The 18,165-nt window shown below is 39.1% G+C and overlaps 1 protein-coding gene across 1 annotated transcript; it reads left to right on the top strand.

Moving 5' to 3' along the window:
* Positions 1–5,580: 5,580 nt before the first annotated feature.
* Positions 5,581–18,064, top strand: LOC308678703 (vomeronasal type-2 receptor 26-like; the record flags this gene model as incomplete). The annotated part of the gene is made up of 6 exons (XM_081345940.1): positions 5,581–5,795; positions 7,006–7,297; positions 9,511–10,371; positions 10,903–11,130; positions 14,973–15,099; positions 17,166–18,064. 6 exons carry the CDS (start codon positions 5,581–5,583, stop codon positions 18,062–18,064), a joined length of 2,622 nt encoding a protein of 873 aa, XP_081202066.1.
* Between the last annotated feature and the right edge of the window lie 101 nt (positions 18,065–18,165).

Here is an 18,165-nt window from a genome sequence, read left to right as displayed (position 1 = left end):
TAACTGCAACTGGAGATCCTAGCAAATATTTAATTCTAATGGTAGTAGGTATTCTATGATTTTTGTGGCAGGTAAGACAGTTCAACTTGTTTGGGCAGAATTGAATAAGAAATGAGCATATATCTGAGTTTTTATAAGATATTGGTGATTTGAAAAGATGGTGATGATTTATAAAAAATGTAGTCCACCTTTCATTGAGAAAGCAGTGCCAATGTAGGGAAAAGAATTAATTTCTAACAGAGAATAAAAATGAATACTCAGAATAAAAGGAGTTTGTGGAGTGTGTGAGTGCATTTTTAGTCAAACTCTAAGCAGTGATTCTAAATGAATGATGTATGACTTAATTCCCTTAATTCTTATCTTGATTTTTTTATATAGCAAACTAGTTCTTACAGTATACTGTTGAGCATAAAAGTCGTAAATGCTTATATACAAATACTCAAACCTTGTGGAACAAACAGGGTGAACTAGAAGCAATAGTACACAAGGGAGGGTATGACACAATTGAAATAACAGAAACCTGGTGGGACAAAACCCATGATTGGAATGAACTGATGGATGGATACAAATTGTTCAAAAGAAACAGGTCTACAAAAAGAGGTGGGGGAGTTGCACTATATGTAAGAGAACACTACATGTAAGAGAACAAATGTATGTAGGAAGCATACCACAGTAGTAATGGAGATTTCAACTATCCAGATATCAACTAGGTGACAAACTCTGCAACAAGCGAGAGATCAAACAGATTCCTAACCAATCTAACTGACAACTTTGTCATCCAAAAGGTGGAGGAGGGAACTAGATTTAAAGCCATACTGGACTTAATTCTAACTAATAGAGAAGACATATAGAGGGAGTTGAAGTTCCCAGAACCTTGGGCAAAAGTGACCACATCATACTGGAATTTAATATAATGCAAACACTAGCAACAGAAAACAATCCAATCAATGTCTCAAACTACAAAAGAGCTGACTTTATCAAACTCAGAGAGAACCTAGGAAAGTTTATTTATTTATTTATTTATTTATTTATTTATTTATTTTATTTATATACCGCCCTTTCCCGAAGGACTCAGGGCGGTTTACAGGGTGATTAAAAACAAAAAATACAAAAGTTAAAAACAATTAAAAAAATTATATCAATCCCTCAACAAATAAAAACCCCAATTAAAATTAAAATTAAGATTCTCAGCCTGGGCCAGAGAGCTCAAAGAGCCAGGTCTTCAGGTCCCGGCAGAATGGAGGTCGGGGGCAGTCCTAAGCTCCACTGGCAGCTGGTTCCAGAGGGCAGGCGCACCCACTGAGAAGGCCCTCCCCCTGGGTGTTATCCGCCAGCAATCTTTTACCGGCGGCACCCTGAGAAGACCCTCCATGTGGGAGCACACTGGACAAAGGGAGCTCGATGCCGGCAGCAGGTGTTCCCTCAGATATCCCGGACCCTCGCCATTTAGGGCTTTATAGGTCATTACCAGCATCTTGAATCTCACCCGGAGGGCAACCGGAAGCCAATGCAGCTCGCGGAGTAGAGGTGTTACATGGGAATATTGGGAAACTCCCATCACAACTCGCACGGCTGCATTCTGCACCAGCTGAAGCCTCCGAGTGGTCCTCAAGGGCAGCCCCATGTAGAGAGCATTGCAGTAGTCTAAATGGGAGGTCACGAGCGCATGAGTGACTGTGCGTAGGGCATCTCGGTCCAGGTAGGGTCGCAACTGGTGCACCAGGCGAACCTGGGCAAAAGCCCCCCTGGTCACAGCTCCTATATGGTCTTCAAAATTGAGCCATGAATCCAGGAAGATGCCCAAGTTCTGAGCCCTATCAATGGGGGGTAACACCTCACCCCCCATCGTTAAAGGTGGAATAGTCTGGTTAACCCGAGATGCCGATATGCACAGCCACTCAGTCTTGGCAGGATTGAGATGAAGCCTGTTTCTCCCCATCCAGACCTGGACCGCCTCCAGGCAATGGGACATCACGGCGAGGGCATCGCTGGGTTGGTTCAGGGTGGAAAGAAAAAGTTGGGTATCATCAGCGTACTGATGATACCCCACCCCAAAACCACGAATGATCTCACCCAGCAGCTTCATATAGATGTTGAACAGGAGGGGAGAGAGAACCGACCCCTGAGGAACTACACAAACAAGAGGCCTCAGGGTAGATCTCTGCCCTCCCGTCAACACCGACTGCGAGCGGCCCAGGAGATAGGAGGAGAACCACCGTAAAATGGTGCCTCCCACTCCCAACCCCCTGAGACGCTGCAGTAGGATACCATGGTCGATGGTATCAAAAGCCGCTGAGAGATCTAATGGGACCACGACAGAGAAACAACCCCTGTCCTGAGCCCGCCAGAGATCATTCACCAGCACGACCAATGCTGTCTCCGTGCTGTATCCGGGCCTGAAACCCGATTGGTACGGGTCCAGATAATCAGTTTCCTCCAGGAACAGAGGAAGCTGATGCGCCACCACACTCTTAACAACCTTCGCCAAAAAGCGAAGGTTGGAGACTGGACGATAGTTATTTAAAACAGCCGGGTCCAGGACAGGCTTTTTGAGGAGGGGTCTCACCACTGCCTCCTTCAAGGCGGCAGGGAAGACACCCTCCTTCAAAGAAGCAGTTATTAATGCCTGGAACCAGCCTTGTGTCTCCTCCCGGGCCGCATAAACCATCCAGGAGGGGCACGGATCCAACAAACAGGTGGTGATGCTCAGCCTCCCCATGATCCTGTCCACATCATCAGGGGAAACAGGATTGAACTCAGTCCAGATAACATGCTCAAGACCGTCCGATTCCTCCACGTCAGACTCTGCCCAGTCAGAGTCCAGACCGGCCCGGAACTGAGCGATTTTGTCCGCCAGATGATGACTAAACTCCTCGGCTCGTCCCTGTAAGGGATCCTCCCTCACCTCCTGATTAAGGAGGGAGCAAGTCACCCTAAACAGGGCAGCCGGGCGATTATCTGCGGACGCGATGAGGGTAGCAAAGTAATTAGACTTCGCCATCCTCATCACTGCAAGATAAGACCTTATAAAGGTTCTTAACTGCAATCGATCAGATTCGGATTGGCTGGATCTCCAACTGCTCTCTAGACCCCGTCTCCGATGCTTCATCTCCCGGAGCTCTGCAGAGAACCATGGAGCCCAACAGGATCTGCGCCGGGTCAGAGGTCGCAAGGGTACACACAGTCAAGTGCCCCGGCGGCCGCCCTTTCCCAGGCATCCACCAAGGCATCAACTGGGCTGTGGGTGAGGGCAATGGGTATAGACCCAAGCGCCATCTGGAACTGTTCTGGGTCCATTAGGCGCCTGGGGCGGAACCACCTGGTCAGTTCTGCAGCCCAGCGGCGGGGGGGGGGCATAACGGAAGACCAGCCGCAGGAGATGGTGATCTGACCATGACAGGGGAACAATGGTTGGTGAACCCCCTCCCAGATCATCCAACCACTGTCCAGACAGGAACACCAGGTCGAGAGTGTGACCCCCCACATGGGTTGGGCCCTGAATCACTTGGATCAGGCCCATGGCCATCATGGAAGCCATGAACTCCCGAGCTAACTCAGATGATCCTCCCAGTGAAGGCAAGTTGAAGTCCCCCAGAACTATAAGCCTGGGGAACTCCACCGCCAACCCTGAGAGGGTGTCAAGCAGCTCGGGCAGGGCTGTTGCCACACAGCTGGGTGCCAGGTATGTGAGCAACAAGCCCAACTGAGCCCGAGGGCCACATCTCAGGAGGAGGGACTCTTTCCTGGCCATCTGGACAATGGTGGTCTCCCGTGGGCATAAAGTCTCCCGGACAACCACCACCACCCCACCACCCATACCCTGAGCCCGTGGCTGGTGTAGCACACGGAAACCTGGAGGGCATAACTCGGTCAGAGGAACCCCTCCCTCCGAGCCCAACCAAGTCTCCGTGATGCACGCCAGATCCGCACATGGATGAAAATTCTAAAGGGGAAAAGAAGTGTGGGAAACTCTGAAAAATGTGATCATAAAAGCCCATACCAGCACAATACCACTGAAAAAGAAAGACAAGAAATTCAAGAAGAAACCAGAATAGCTGCACAAAGATCTCTTTGAAAAACTGAAAGACAAAAAGGAAAAATACAAAAAATGGAAAGACGGACACATAACTAAGGCCAATTATTAGCAGACAGCCAGAACATGCAAGTAATTCCACTGATTAATTGTTCTGTCAGGAAATTTCTCCTTAGTTCTAGGTTGCTTCTCTCCTTGATTAGTTTCCATCCATTGCTTCTTGTCTTGCTTTCAGGTGCTTTGGAGAATATCTTGACTCCCTCTTCTTTGTGGCAACCCCTGAGATATTGGAACACTGCTTGTCCTTCTCTTCATTAAACTAGACATACCCAATTCCAGCAACCATAATTAATATGTTTTAGCTTCCAGTCCACTGATCATCTTCATTGCTTTTCTCTGTACTCTGTACTCTTTCTCTGTACTCTGTACTCTTTTTTACATCATGGTGACTAAAACTGGATCTTACCAAGTCTTTATAAAGTGATATTAACCTTATAATTTCACGATCTTGATTCTATCCCTCTGTTAAAGCAGCCTAGAACTGCATTGGGTTTTTTGGCAGCTGTAGGATACTGCTGGCTTATATTTAAGTGATTGTCCACTAGGACCCCAAGAGTCCACTAGGACTCCAGAAAGAGTACAAAGTACAGAGAAGAGTAACAAAGATGATTAGGAGACTGGAGGCTAAAACATATAAGGAACGGCTGCTGGAATTATGTATGTCTAGTTTAATGAAGAGAAGGACAAGCAGTGTTCCAATATCTCAGAGGCTGCCACAAAGAAAAGGGAGTCAAGCTATTCCCCAAAGCACCTGAAGGCAGGACAAGAAGCAATGGATGGAAACTAATCAAGGAGAGAAGCAACCTAGAACTAAGGAGAAACTTCCTGACAGTTAGAACAATTAACCAGTGAAACAACCTGCCTCCAGAAGCTGTGAATTCTCCAACACTGGAAGTTTTTAAGAAGAGACTGGACAGCCATTTGTCCAAAATGGTATAGAGTTTCCTGCCTGAGCAGGGGATTGGACTAGATGAGCTCCTATCCCTTCCAACTTTATTATTATTATCCCTCTCACAGCTACCACTATTGAGCCAGGAAACCACCTATATTCTACCTGTGCATTTGGTTTTTCTTGCCTGAATGCAGAACCATATTTTTTCACCATTGAATTTCATTTTGTTAGATAGCACCCAATGTTCAAGTCTGTCAAGATCTATCTGTATCATCTTTTACCTGAGTAAGAGGGGAAAAAAACTTTTCAACTCAGGAAAACATTGCTTCTCCAGCAGTTCCATAAGGAATCAAACTTTGATAACTTAAATTATTGTTTGTCTATCTTAATGATTGTGTTTAATTCTGTTGCTTTTCCGAATCCCTGTGGATTTCAGTGAACCTTATAATTAAGACTGATGAAGAGTGTTATTTTCCCATACTATTCCCAAAGTCCACGATTCAGACTTCAGAAACCACCATTCAAGACCAGATACTATTAATTGCAGAAATGCTAATGTGCTATAGAAGCAAAAGAGTTTTTTGATATCCAGAGCATGGATATCATTTTACTGATCTTGCTGCTAGTGCTGCTTCCTCACATAGTCTGCAAGTCTCGTAGGTGCAGCATCACCCATCCATACTCTTCATATCATAAGTACCAACAACCAGGAGATTTCATTGTAGGTGGCATTGCTTCGCAGACTGGCATCATCCCCAAAGAAGTCCTCTTCACTAAAACACCCTCACCAGTATTGCCAGGAGAGTTTGTGTAAGAAACTGGATAATTGCTTAATTTTTCAATCAGTTTGGTCACTTGTTTAAGCAAAATGAGCAATGTTGTCTTAATATAATACTTTGCCTGGGTGATAGTAAGATGCTGAGGAAAGATCATCTGAGGAAGAATATATTATGGCAGATATTCAGAATTTTAAAGTAGCATTCCTGAAATTCAGGAAACCACCACCATCACCCTCCTTCAAAGTGTAGCCTTTGACTGTCATAATTCTTTGAAATATCTAACCAGCTGAGAAACTCTGGGAATTGAATCCATTCCTGCAGAGAACCCACATTGGGGAAAGCTGGTTTCAAGACTAACTTCTTTCTATTTCACTTTCACTATCTTCCTTTCAGTGTTTTTCACCTGCCAAATCACTTTATTAAGCCAGTTTTATCCTTGACAACCTTCCTTCCACTTCATGCATGGTCTTGATCATGTTTGGTCTGTTACACTTTTATTTTGCAGTTTTTGTGGTAATTTCTTCTTCAATGAAACATTAAACATTAAAACATTGTAATTTTCCTGTTCTTTCAAAGAATGATCAATAAATTTATCTCCTTCATCCTTTAAATGTTAAAAATAGTCACTGTTTATTGGTATAGCTTTCATCTAAGTCACAATTTTTAAAATTGATTTCAGTTCTATCACAAATCTATTACTTTACAAAATAAGTAAACTTGCCATGTATAATCTCATCTCTATCATTTTGTAAATCAAGAATAATCCAGACATTTGTATTAAGGATACCTGTATTTGTCTGAATACTAAAGTAAACATGAATGTGAATTTGCATAGTCTTTTCAAAATTATGTACATTGGGCAAATTTGCAAGTAAAAAATTATTTGGACAAATGCATATAAAAATACTATACAGAATTCTAAGGTTATTTTTAATATAGAATCTGAGAATAGTTTGGAATTGGATACCATGACCTACAAAAAAAGAAACTTTTTGAAGAATCTAAAATTCACATATTTCCCTTCCCTAATGTGCATGGTGGGGAAAAAATCCAAATATAGTAGGCAAGGTTTGTGCAAAAATGTAAATCATCTCCATGCATTTTAACAGTAAATGCAGGTAGCTATGAGTTGACAAGGTCAGAAAAATGGTGCAGCCAGCCTGCTGAATTCCTCTTTAAAACACAAAAGCTGGTCAACGTGTAATGGCCTTCTGATATATGGAATGCAACTTTCATTGTAGCTTAATTCCTAAGAATTACCAGCACATCCTGGCTATGGCATTTGCAGTTAAGGAGATCAATGAAAACCCACAGATCTTACCCAATCTCACCTTAGGTGTCTGCATCTATGACAGTTGTGATAATGCCCAAAAAACGTACCAGGCCACCCTGCAACTTCTATCATCAGTGGAGGAATTGGTCCCCAACTATGTATGTAACATCCAGAATGATATAGTAGCTGTTATTGGAGGACTGGATGCACAAATTTCTCTTCATGTGGCAACTATTTTGGATACCTATAAGAAACCACAGGTGAGATATATTTATCTATCTGCATGCCAAGTTAACATAATTTTTATTTTTAAAAAATTATTTTGAATATTGTATTGCATTCCAGTCCTACACTGCACTACAAAGTCCTGGAATGGGGAAAAAAAGGATTTATCCCTGCAAATCCAAGAGTCACATTCTTGTAAACATCACTACTTAGTTTCAATCCTCCATCCATTTACAGTGCATTTTGTAAGTGGAATGCATACCTTTGAAGATATCCAAGAAATGGTGTTATGTACTTTTAGATATTTCATAACCATTTTTTGTTGTTTATGTATTCTACCTCTTATACAGTCAGACTGGTTTATTTTACTTCTAGTTAATTAAAGAAGTCAACCATGGCTTGTTGCATCAAAGATAATGCATTGCATCTGACAGTTATATTCTGTGTTTAAGTTTGATCTTAATTATCATTTTATCAAGGCAAATCTATTGATTGGGAGAGCATGATAAATAAATAATATATAGCTCTGCTGAACATTTTTGGGGTTGTTTTTTTTTAGTCAAGGTGCCAAGCTTTTCAATAACTGTTAAGAGCTAATATTAATTAGCACTAAAGTGCAAATTTGCCAGATTTAATCTTAGGTTCAAGATTTAGTGATTGCCAGTATCAATTTAAATTTGCGAGCTTAATAAGAGATATATGTTGCATCTCTTATACTATTGGGAAACATGTATGAACTGAGTTTGGGAAAGAATTGGGCTTCTGAATACTATTTTGAGTCCCTCCTACCCACCAACCATCCATCACAAAAAAAAGTTCAGGAAAAGGAATTAGGGCAATGTATGTCTTGGGGAGGGGGACGTGGTGGCTCAGTGGGTCAGGACACTGAGCTTGTCAATCAGAAGGTCGGCAGCTTGGCAGGTCGAATTCCGAGTGCCGCGTAACAGAGTGAGTGCCTGTTACTCGTCCCAGCTTCTGCCAACCTAGCAATTCGAAAGCATGTAAAAATGGAAGTAGAAAAATAGGGGCCACTATGGTGGGAAGGTAACAGTGTTCCGTGCGCCTTTGGCATCTAGTCATGCTGGCCACATGACCACGGAGACGTCCTCGGACAAGCACTGACTCTTCGGCTTTGAAACGGAGATGAGCACCAGCCCCTAGAGTTGGAAATGACTAACACGCATGTGCGGGGGAACCTTTACCTTTACCTTTACCTTTATGTCTTGGGGAGGGATTTTAAATTCTTTGTTCAAGCTCAGTATAATTTCAACTTTTTATTCAAACCTCAGACTTGTTCATAAAATTCATTATTTGAAAAACTGTCCTATAAGAATATTTTTAAAACCTTTCCAATATATTTTCATGGAACAGATATTTGTAGATTTTTCTTGTCTAATTCCTTTGCAGCTTCTCTGACCCATGATTTGAACAATTGTTAACTGTAATTGTAATTATTCTTTTTTGTGCATACTATAATTAACAAGAGTTTAGAATTCAGCTTTTTTAAATAAAGTTTTATTTTATTTTCACTTGTGACATTTGTTATCTTCCAAAAAGGGAGAGAAGGGCTGAATTCTCTACATAGAATTCTTCTATAGTAATGGCCAGGAGACTACACAATTGGAATTACTTTTACCTTTTGTGTTTTCATATTTTAATTGTCAGAAAAGAAGTATAAGGTATGATAATGTATCTGTGTCATACATCAGAGTTAGGGGATGGTCAACAGGTAATGTATCCCTGGGATATTTTTACAAAAAAGTAAATTACTTATAGTGGAGGTTATTTCTTCAAGTGTTCTTATCTATAAAATGTATAAGATACAACAAAGTCAGAAAATCCAAGGAATACACACACACACACACACACACACACACACACAAAGAGAGAGAGAGAGAGAGAGAGAGAGAAATCTCTTCAAATTACTCCAAAGGAACATAAGTGAATTTTATACATTAAATCACTTCAGTGATTCAATTCAGTTTAAAGGAATGGTTCAAATGACCCATAGGATTTATGCAGAAATGAAGCATATAGTAAATTTAGTAAAATGACAAACATCATTTCAAGTAGCAATGTTGAAATTGTTATATATACCAACATGAACACCAACATGACCCCAACTGGGAAATGGCCATACACCAAAGAAGTAAATAGTATGAGTTTGCTAATATAATCTATGCAGATTGTGATAATAGTTGAAAGTACTATATACATGTGTCCATTATTTTTATCCACTTCTATCTAGCTGATTTATGGATTCCCTCCCCTTATGAATGATAAAACTCCAGGCCTTTCTTTCTACCAGATGGTTCCCCCAGAACCACTTCAATATGCAGGAATTGTCTCACTGCTCCTGCATTTCAGATGGATCTGGATTGGGTTTCTTATCATGGACAATGATCATGGAGAAAAAATGGCACAAACTATGATTCCACTTCTTTCGAAAAAGGGTATTTGTTATTCTTTTATTGAAAGAATCCCAAAATTTAGTGATATTACTAAACTTGATGGTATGCTTCAGCAGGGGGTAAAAGTATATGAACATATCATGAGTAGTAAAGCTAATGCATTTGTGATTTATGGAGAATCTTTCTCTATGATGTTCTTGAGGTGGTTACAATATATGCCAAAGCTGGAACCAGTGAAAAGTAAACCAAAAGGTATTGTGTGGATAATGACAGCCCAGATGGAATTCACTTCATCAGCTTTTCAACTCCATTGGGATACAGATATAATCCATGGTGCCCTCTCCTTGTCAATGCACTCTGCTGAGCTACCGGAATTCAAATCATTTATTCAGAAAAAAAATCCCTACAGTGCAAAGGAAGATGGGTTTATCAGTCTGTTCTGGCAAGAAGCTTTCAGCTGTGTTTTTCCTAATATGGCAATGAGTGATGTGTCTGACAATATTTGCAATGGAACAGAGGATCTGAAGAGCCTTCCTGGATCTCTTTTTGAAATGAAAATGACTGGTCATAGTTACAGCAGTTACAATGCTCTGTATGCTATAGCTAATGCCTTACATGCTCTGTCCTCTTTTAAACATAAACACAAAGTTATGGCAGAGAGAAAAGGAGGGAGGATACATAATCAAGGCTTCTGGCAGGTAATGGCACCACCCTCATCTGATGGAGCATCATGTACATAGGTGTGATGGCAAAACTACAGTAGGTCTGAATTTCAGTAGTTTTCCCATCTCTTAGCAATGTAACAAAAGCTCAGAATTTTATCAGAATTCCTTTTAATTATTATTGAAAATACGATATAAATACAATACTGTACACTGATTTGTGCTGGGCACTTTTCCATGTTTAGGATTTTAATGGTGTATCTATTAATATGGTTATAATAAACACATGTTTAGAATTTAGATATTTTGGGGTATAATAGAATCAGATTACTTTTCTATTAACCACCATTCTGAGTTTGTGGTAAACTTAAGGGAATAGTAGTGTAATTCATTCTTTTGTTTCTTCCCTAATGCACACCAATCTGGCTTCTCCCACTGAGCCTTATAAATGATTTCCAGTCAGAGAGAGAGAGAAGTCTAGAAAGTTCTTTTTTGGTTAACTTCAAAAGAAAATACCATCATGAAGAGGAAATGTTCTCAAAACTGGCATTTAATTTTTTGCTCTAGATCAATTATTTTCTGAGGGGCGTTTCTTTTAACAACAGCGCTGGAGATCTGGTATTTTTTGATCAGAATGGAATAGTAGCAGCTGGATTTGATATCATCAACTGGCTTGCCTTCCCAAACAAATCATTTTTTCGTGTGAAAGTTGGGAAGGTGAATCACTTGGCTCCTCCAGATGAACTTTTAACCATTGATGAAAAGGTCATTACGTGGCACAGTTGGTTTAACCAGGTAGGATCTAATTATCAGCCTAATAATCAGATCTAATTATCATGATTTTGAATTATATGTCTCTATTATGATATGGAAATTCCTCATGTTCAACAGTCTCTTGAAAAAGTAGGTAAATTAATTTTAGTATATGAATTTATATAATAATTGCTCCTCTGATCTACAAATGTCTACAGGTGAAACTTGAAAAATTAGAATATCATGCAAAAGTTCATTTATTTCAGTAATGCAACTTAAAAGGGGAAACTAATATATGAGATAGACTCATTACATGCAAAGCAAGATAGTTCAAGCCGTGATTTGTCATAATTGTGATGATTATGTCTTACAGCTAATGAAAACCCCAAATCCACAATCTCAGTAAATTAGAATATTGTGAAAAGGTGCAATATTCTAGGCTCAAAGTGTCCCACTCTAATCAGCTAATTAAGCCATAACACCTCCAAAGGGTTCCTGAGCCTTTAAATGGTCTTTCAGTCTGGTTCAGTAGCAATCACAATCATGGGGAAGACTGCTGACCTGACAGTTGTTCAGAAAACCATCATTGACACCCTCTATAAGGAGGGAAAGCCTCAAAAGGTAATTGCAAAAGAAGTTGGATGTTCCCAAAGTGCTGTATCAAAGCACATTAATAGAAAGTTATGTGGAAGGGAAAAGTGTGGAAGAAAAAGATGCACAAGCAGCAGGGATGACCGCAGCCTGGAGAGGATTGTCAGGAAAAGGCCATTCAAAAGTGTTGGGGACTTTCACAAGGAGTGGGCTGAGGCTGGAGTCAGTGCATCAAGAGCCACCACACACAGACGGATCCTGGACATGGGCTTCAAATGTCATATTCCTCTTGTCAAGCCGCTCCTGAACAACATACAACGTCAGAAGCATCTTACCTGGGCTAAAGAAAAACAGACCTGGTCTGTTGCTCAGTGGTCCAAAGTCCTCTTTTCTGATGAGAGCAACTTTTGCATCTCATTTGGAAACCAAGGACCCAGAGTCTGGAGGAAGAATGGAGAGGCACACACTGCAAGATGCTTGAAGTCCAGTGTGAAGTTTCCACAGTCTGTGTTGATTTGGGGAGCCATGTCATCTGCTGGTGTTGTTCCACTGTGCTTCATTAAGTCCAGGGTCAACGCAGCCGTCTACCAGGAAAGTTTGGAGCACTTCATGCTTCCTTCCACAGACGAGCTTTATGGGGATGCTGACTTCATTTTCCAGTAGGACGTGGCACCTGCCCACACTGCCAAAAGCACCAAAACCTGGTTCAATGACCGTGGGATTACTGTGCTTGATTGGCCAGCAAACTCGCCTGACTTGAACCCCATAGAGAATCTATGGGGCATTGCCAAGAGAAAGATGAGAGACATGAGACCAAGCAGTGCCACAGGCTGATAGCTTCCATGCCATGCCGCATTGAGGCAGTAATTGCTGCAAAAGAGGCCCAAACCAAGTACTGAGTACATATGCATGCTTATACTTTTCAGAGGTTCGATATTGTTCTATGTACACTCCTTGTTTTATTGATTGCATGTAATATTCTAATTTTCTGAGATTGTGGATTTGGGGTTTTCATGAGCTGTACGCCATAATCATCACAATTATGACAACTCACGGCTTGAACTATCTTGTTTTGCATGTAATGAGTCTATCTCATATATTAGTTTCCCCTTTTAAGTTGCATTACTGAAATAAATGAACTTTTGCACGATATTCTAATTTTTCGAGTTTCACCTGTACTCTAATTGCCAAGGTTTTCTCTTTATTATGTAAAAATTGTTGGAAGACTATGACTCTAGATGATGAACAACAATTAAAATTAATCATAAAAAGAACAAGAAACATAACACATCACAGACAAGGGTAGCACATCTGTCAATATCCATAATTTCGTAAAGTTGGATTTATATTAAAGTCCTGATCCAATGCCAAAAACCATTTCTGACACTTCACAGAAAGCCATCAGGTCACTTACTGTCTATTCTACAATTCTACGATATTGAGAATGCTTGCTTCCTCGGATTCTTCGCTGGAAAGGAAAATATTTAGGTCATGTGGAAAATTAAAAATTCAGATACTTTTACATTTCCTAAATTAAACTTTAGGGAAAAGTGAACTTCCCTCATGAAAGAGAATTCACATTAGTGGATACTACCTGTTGATTGTATACATGTTAACTATCATTTCTGTTTTCTCTCTTATATCATTTATTGTGAAAACTGTCCTTAATGTTTATGTTTTGCTGAGATGTAATTTCTGTACCATGTTTTCTTGATAATTCCAGTTCCAGTAGAATTAGATGGTAAAGAAAAAGGATATAACTAAATTGTTCACTGTATTAGTTATTCTCCTTTTAAATTTTAAAGAAATATATTTGGAGAGACACATTTACTTATCAGGGAAGTTGCTGCTATTTCACATTTCTTAGAACATATTTACTTGCTAGAATCAGGAAATTCCCTTTCATAAGGAATGGGTTTTGTTTCTTTCTAGTCAAGTCTGGTAGCAATTTAGTGGGGTTAAACAATCCAGGACTGTTGACAATTGGGATTGAAAAATTCAGAGTTGTTGAAAATGATCACCTCTAACATCAGAAATTGGTCATCAAATCAAAAGGTCACATATGTGAAATGGGTGGCTATATAATATAAAACATAAAATGGATAAGTATTGTGAACCCCAAGAAATAATCAAATTAATGATTTTTTTTATTTAATCTCAAAAAGTCTAGCTTGTCTTAATCTTGATGACTCCATTGATCGGATAAATTAGGAATTATGTGGTACTTGTGCTTAACCCTCTACTCTTTGCAAATGATACCATCACCCATTGGAGCAAAGTAGAGAGATATAGCATTGATAGTTCTCTTATAAATCAGATATGCCTGTAAACTACTTCTTTTTAATCTGCTAAAAAGTGTAATTAATCATTATGCTAAAATTTTAAGTAAGGAATTGATGATGGGAAATTCATAGAAGACTGCAAATATTATTAATGCAACAGCATTAATATGCTACAAAATTTAGAAAGCAATGTGCTGCATTTCTTAATCTAAAAGCATATTTGATTTAATTTCTAGAGAGAAGTTTTTGCATAAATTTATTCATTACATCCAGTGGCCACTGTCTTCTTTCATTAATACACATAATGAATTAAAATCCCAATTTAAAATGAAATGTAGAATATCAAATCATGCAAGGGTAAATATTCCTGTAGTTGAATACAATTTTCCTAGTTTCTGTGAATAGATGCATACAATTTAACAGGGTTCTTTGAAGTCCAGGAAAAAAACAGAATGGTATTTTGAATGCATATATGCAAATTGATAAGGATCAGAAATAGACTTATTGTCTCAGAGAGACATTTTGAACAGGTCAAGTAAGCATCTTGCTGCTGATTCATAAAGCATTGTTTTTTTGTTGAGGGCTTACATTGCCTCTTTCAATTCTATGATTCTTATAATCTTCCCAAAATGGATATATGGAAAAGCTGAGAAGCTTACCTATTAGTTATGGATTGCAGTTATTCAAACTTACATTTCCAAAGGAACAAAAACCTATATATTTTTAGACAAAGACATACTTTATTGTAGATGAAAATACATTTATATGTGAACATTTGGGAGAAAATAATTCACAACTTACAATTTCAAGGCAACTTGTCACCTTAGTACGCAAAGTGAAGATATGCAAAAGTGAAATGGCTACGAAATAGAGCAGTTTATCCATCTGTAACAATAATTTCTAGTGTATCAACTAAGTCATCTTGAGTAGGCCCTTTGAACTTAAATAGGTGTCAAATTGTAGCTTTTCTTGTATCATTCTCCAATGTAAAACATTCCTCTTTCATTTTAGGTGAGACCTCTTTCTGTGTGCAGTGATAGTTGCTATCCTGGTTTCAGCAAAAAAGTGAAGGAAGGAGAGCCATTTTGCTGCTATGACTGCATTCCCTGCCCAGAAGGGACAATTTCAACTGAGAATGGTAATCCTCTCCCATTTGTTCAAAATAAATTCAGGCAATAAAAGAATAATGTAATGTAACAAGTAGATTTTTTAGAAAGCATTTTTAAGATGTGAGGATTAAAAACTTCTATTTACCAGAATGTCGAGCTGTCTCAATGCATTAACAACAGGGATTACCTAATTTTGTATCCATGTATGTATGTATGTATACACACACACACATACACACACACACAGAGAGAGAGAGAGAGAGAGAGAGAGAGAGAGAGAGAGAGAGAGAGAGAGAGAGAGAGAGAGAGAGAGAGAGAGAGAGAGAGAGAGAAGTTGACACCTTTCTTATAGATCTAACAACTGCCATTAAAGAATCTATCAAATATTATTACTAACTTGTCTCTAAACACCTTTTTCATCAGTTTTCTCCAACTTTTTCTCATCTGGAGTCTTTAACACCACTGAAGTAATTTTGAAGGGAACAGAAGATCCTTTAGACCAAAAATGGCATCTAGGAAACAGATTACAAACAGATTACAAAATGGCAAGATCAGAACATAATTACTGATTTTATTCAGGTTTTAATTCACATTTCACCCTTAAAAAAATTCCTGAAAAACAGTTCATATTTTATTTAATAAAACAGCTTCCTGATAAATAATCAAATAAAGTCCTCATTTATATATGAAGCTATCCATTGGGAATTGCTATATTTCATATAGCTTCATTTTACATTATGATTCACTTTTTCTATATTAAATTTGAATCTCAAAATTATAAAATTACAAGTATATTAAAATAAGTGAATAGAAGTTTTTAGATATGTAAAATAATAGGATGCAGCATCTTTTAATACCCAACATGATAAGAAATATTTTATTAATTCATTTATGAAACATATTTATATGGCACTAGATGTACTTCCTTAACAGATGGAACCTGCAATATATCTTGCCTTCCAATCTTGGTGGGCAGATAGATATATACTGGATAATATAAGTAGTCCTCAAGTTATAGTCACAATGGAGCTTCCCCATTATATCAGTAATTGAGATGCCATTAAGTGAACTGACTCAATTAATAAACCACATCCCTGCTGTCCCCAATACAATTGTTAAACACATGTACGAATCTTTAAGTGGAACATGGGGGAGCGGGAGGTTCAAGAGTGGGAAAGACCATGGGGAGCCAAATGCAGGCACAAGTTAACACTGGTATGCTAATGTTAACATTAGCGAGGGAAAGCAAACAGTGGTTTTCTTTTCCTCATTAATGCTGGTGAAGTTAACACTAGGTTTAGTAAGAAAAACAAACTGCTCCATTGCTTGGGTCCTATATGCAGCTATCATTTTCCAAGTTTGTGCTTCCACAATCATGCCACATATCCACAAACTGATTATCTGCCAGGCTGCATGGATTGCTGGGTTGAAGCGGTTTGTGGCTGTACTCAGAAAAAAAGATGGTCACATGTGGGATTGTGCTGTGTGGCCCAACAATAGAGCAGCTTGTCCTCCTTCCATACCCTGACCTCCTGGACACAGGAAATCTTCAAAAAGTAACTGAGTGATTGATGACCAAGGTAGACAGAAGTGTGAAAAACCCATTGAAGTGACAAAGCAGGCCCAGCACCTGCAGGACTCTAGCAAGGCAGGATGGGGAGGGGGGACACACTGCAACATCTCTGTTTTCGGTCATAAGGATGACTAACTGCAGGGGTGCTGTAGCGGATGCAACTTTGAAACTGGGTCGTATGTACTACCTTTTGTGGGGGAACTGTTGTAACTTCAAAAATCCAAATACTGTTAATAGTTTTAAAGTGAAAAAATGATTACATTTACTAAAGCAATTTATCTTTATTACACCTTTTGTCTAATCACATACAAAGCTTCTAATCTTAATATTAAATACAATCTGCAAGAGTAGAAGATCATATTGAGTATCAGACCAAGCATGATTATATGATATCTGTAGGCCTTCCTATATATGCATTAATCAAAATAGCTGCCTAATAGTATAGGCAATAGTATGATAACACTCTGGCCAGATTTATGATATGCATGAAATACTAATGTTATACAATTTCTTCTATTTCAGACAAAAATGAATGTTTCAGATGCCAAGACAAATACTATCCAAACAAGAAAAAGGATTTCTGTATTCCCAAGGTTATAAGTTTCTTGTCTTATGAAGAACCTTTAGGGATCAGTTTAGCATCTCTTGCACTTACCTTTTCTTTATCTACAATCCTTATATTAGGAATATTTATGAGGAACCACAATACTCCCATTGTCAAAGCTAACAACCAGAGCCTGACCTACACACTCCTCATCTCCCTCCTGCTCTGCTTCACTTTAGCACTGCTATTCATCGGTAAACCAAGAAAAGTGGCTTGTCTTCTCCGACAAACAACTTTTGGCATTATCTTTTCAATGGCTGTTTCTTCTGTCTTGGCAAAAACCATCATGGTAGTTCTGGCTTTCATGGCCACCAAACCAGGATCCATAATGAGGAAGTGGGTGGGGAAACAATTAGCCAATTCCATTGTTGCTTTTTGTTCTCTGATCCAAGCAAGTATATGCATTTTGTGGCTGGCAATGGCTCCCCCATTCCCAGATATTGATATGTTTTCAGTGACTGAAGAAATTATCCTGCAGTGTAATGAAGGCTCTGTGACCATGTTTTATTGTGTCCTTGGCTATATGGGTTTTCTGGCTCTTATCAGCTTCATCACAGCTTTTCTTGCCAGGAAATTACCTGACACTTTCAATGAAGCCAAGTTCATAACCTTCAGTATGTTGGTCTTTTGCAGTGTTTGGTTGTCCTTTGTCCCAGCATACCTGAGTTCCAAAGGGAAATACATGGTGGCTGTGGAGATCTTTTCCATCTTAGCCTCTGGTGCTGGGCTTTTGGGTTGCATCTTTTTTCCCAAATGTTATATCATTGTATTCAGGCCTGGCCTAAATATCAGAAAACAACTAATAAGACAAAAATAAGTCTCTCCCTCTATTCTCAATGTTCTTAATTTAGACTTCTTTCTCTGTATGCAATCTAAGATATTTATGGAAAGTTATCAGATTTTGACAAAGTGAAATGA

This window comes from Vipera berus (genome assembly GCF_964194415.1).
Source record: "Vipera berus genome assembly, chromosome: Z".
Lineage (NCBI taxonomy): Eukaryota > Metazoa > Chordata > Lepidosauria > Squamata > Viperidae > Vipera > Vipera berus.
The sequence above is the reverse complement of the archived record's forward strand: the minus strand, read 5'-3'. Positions and strand labels throughout refer to the sequence as shown.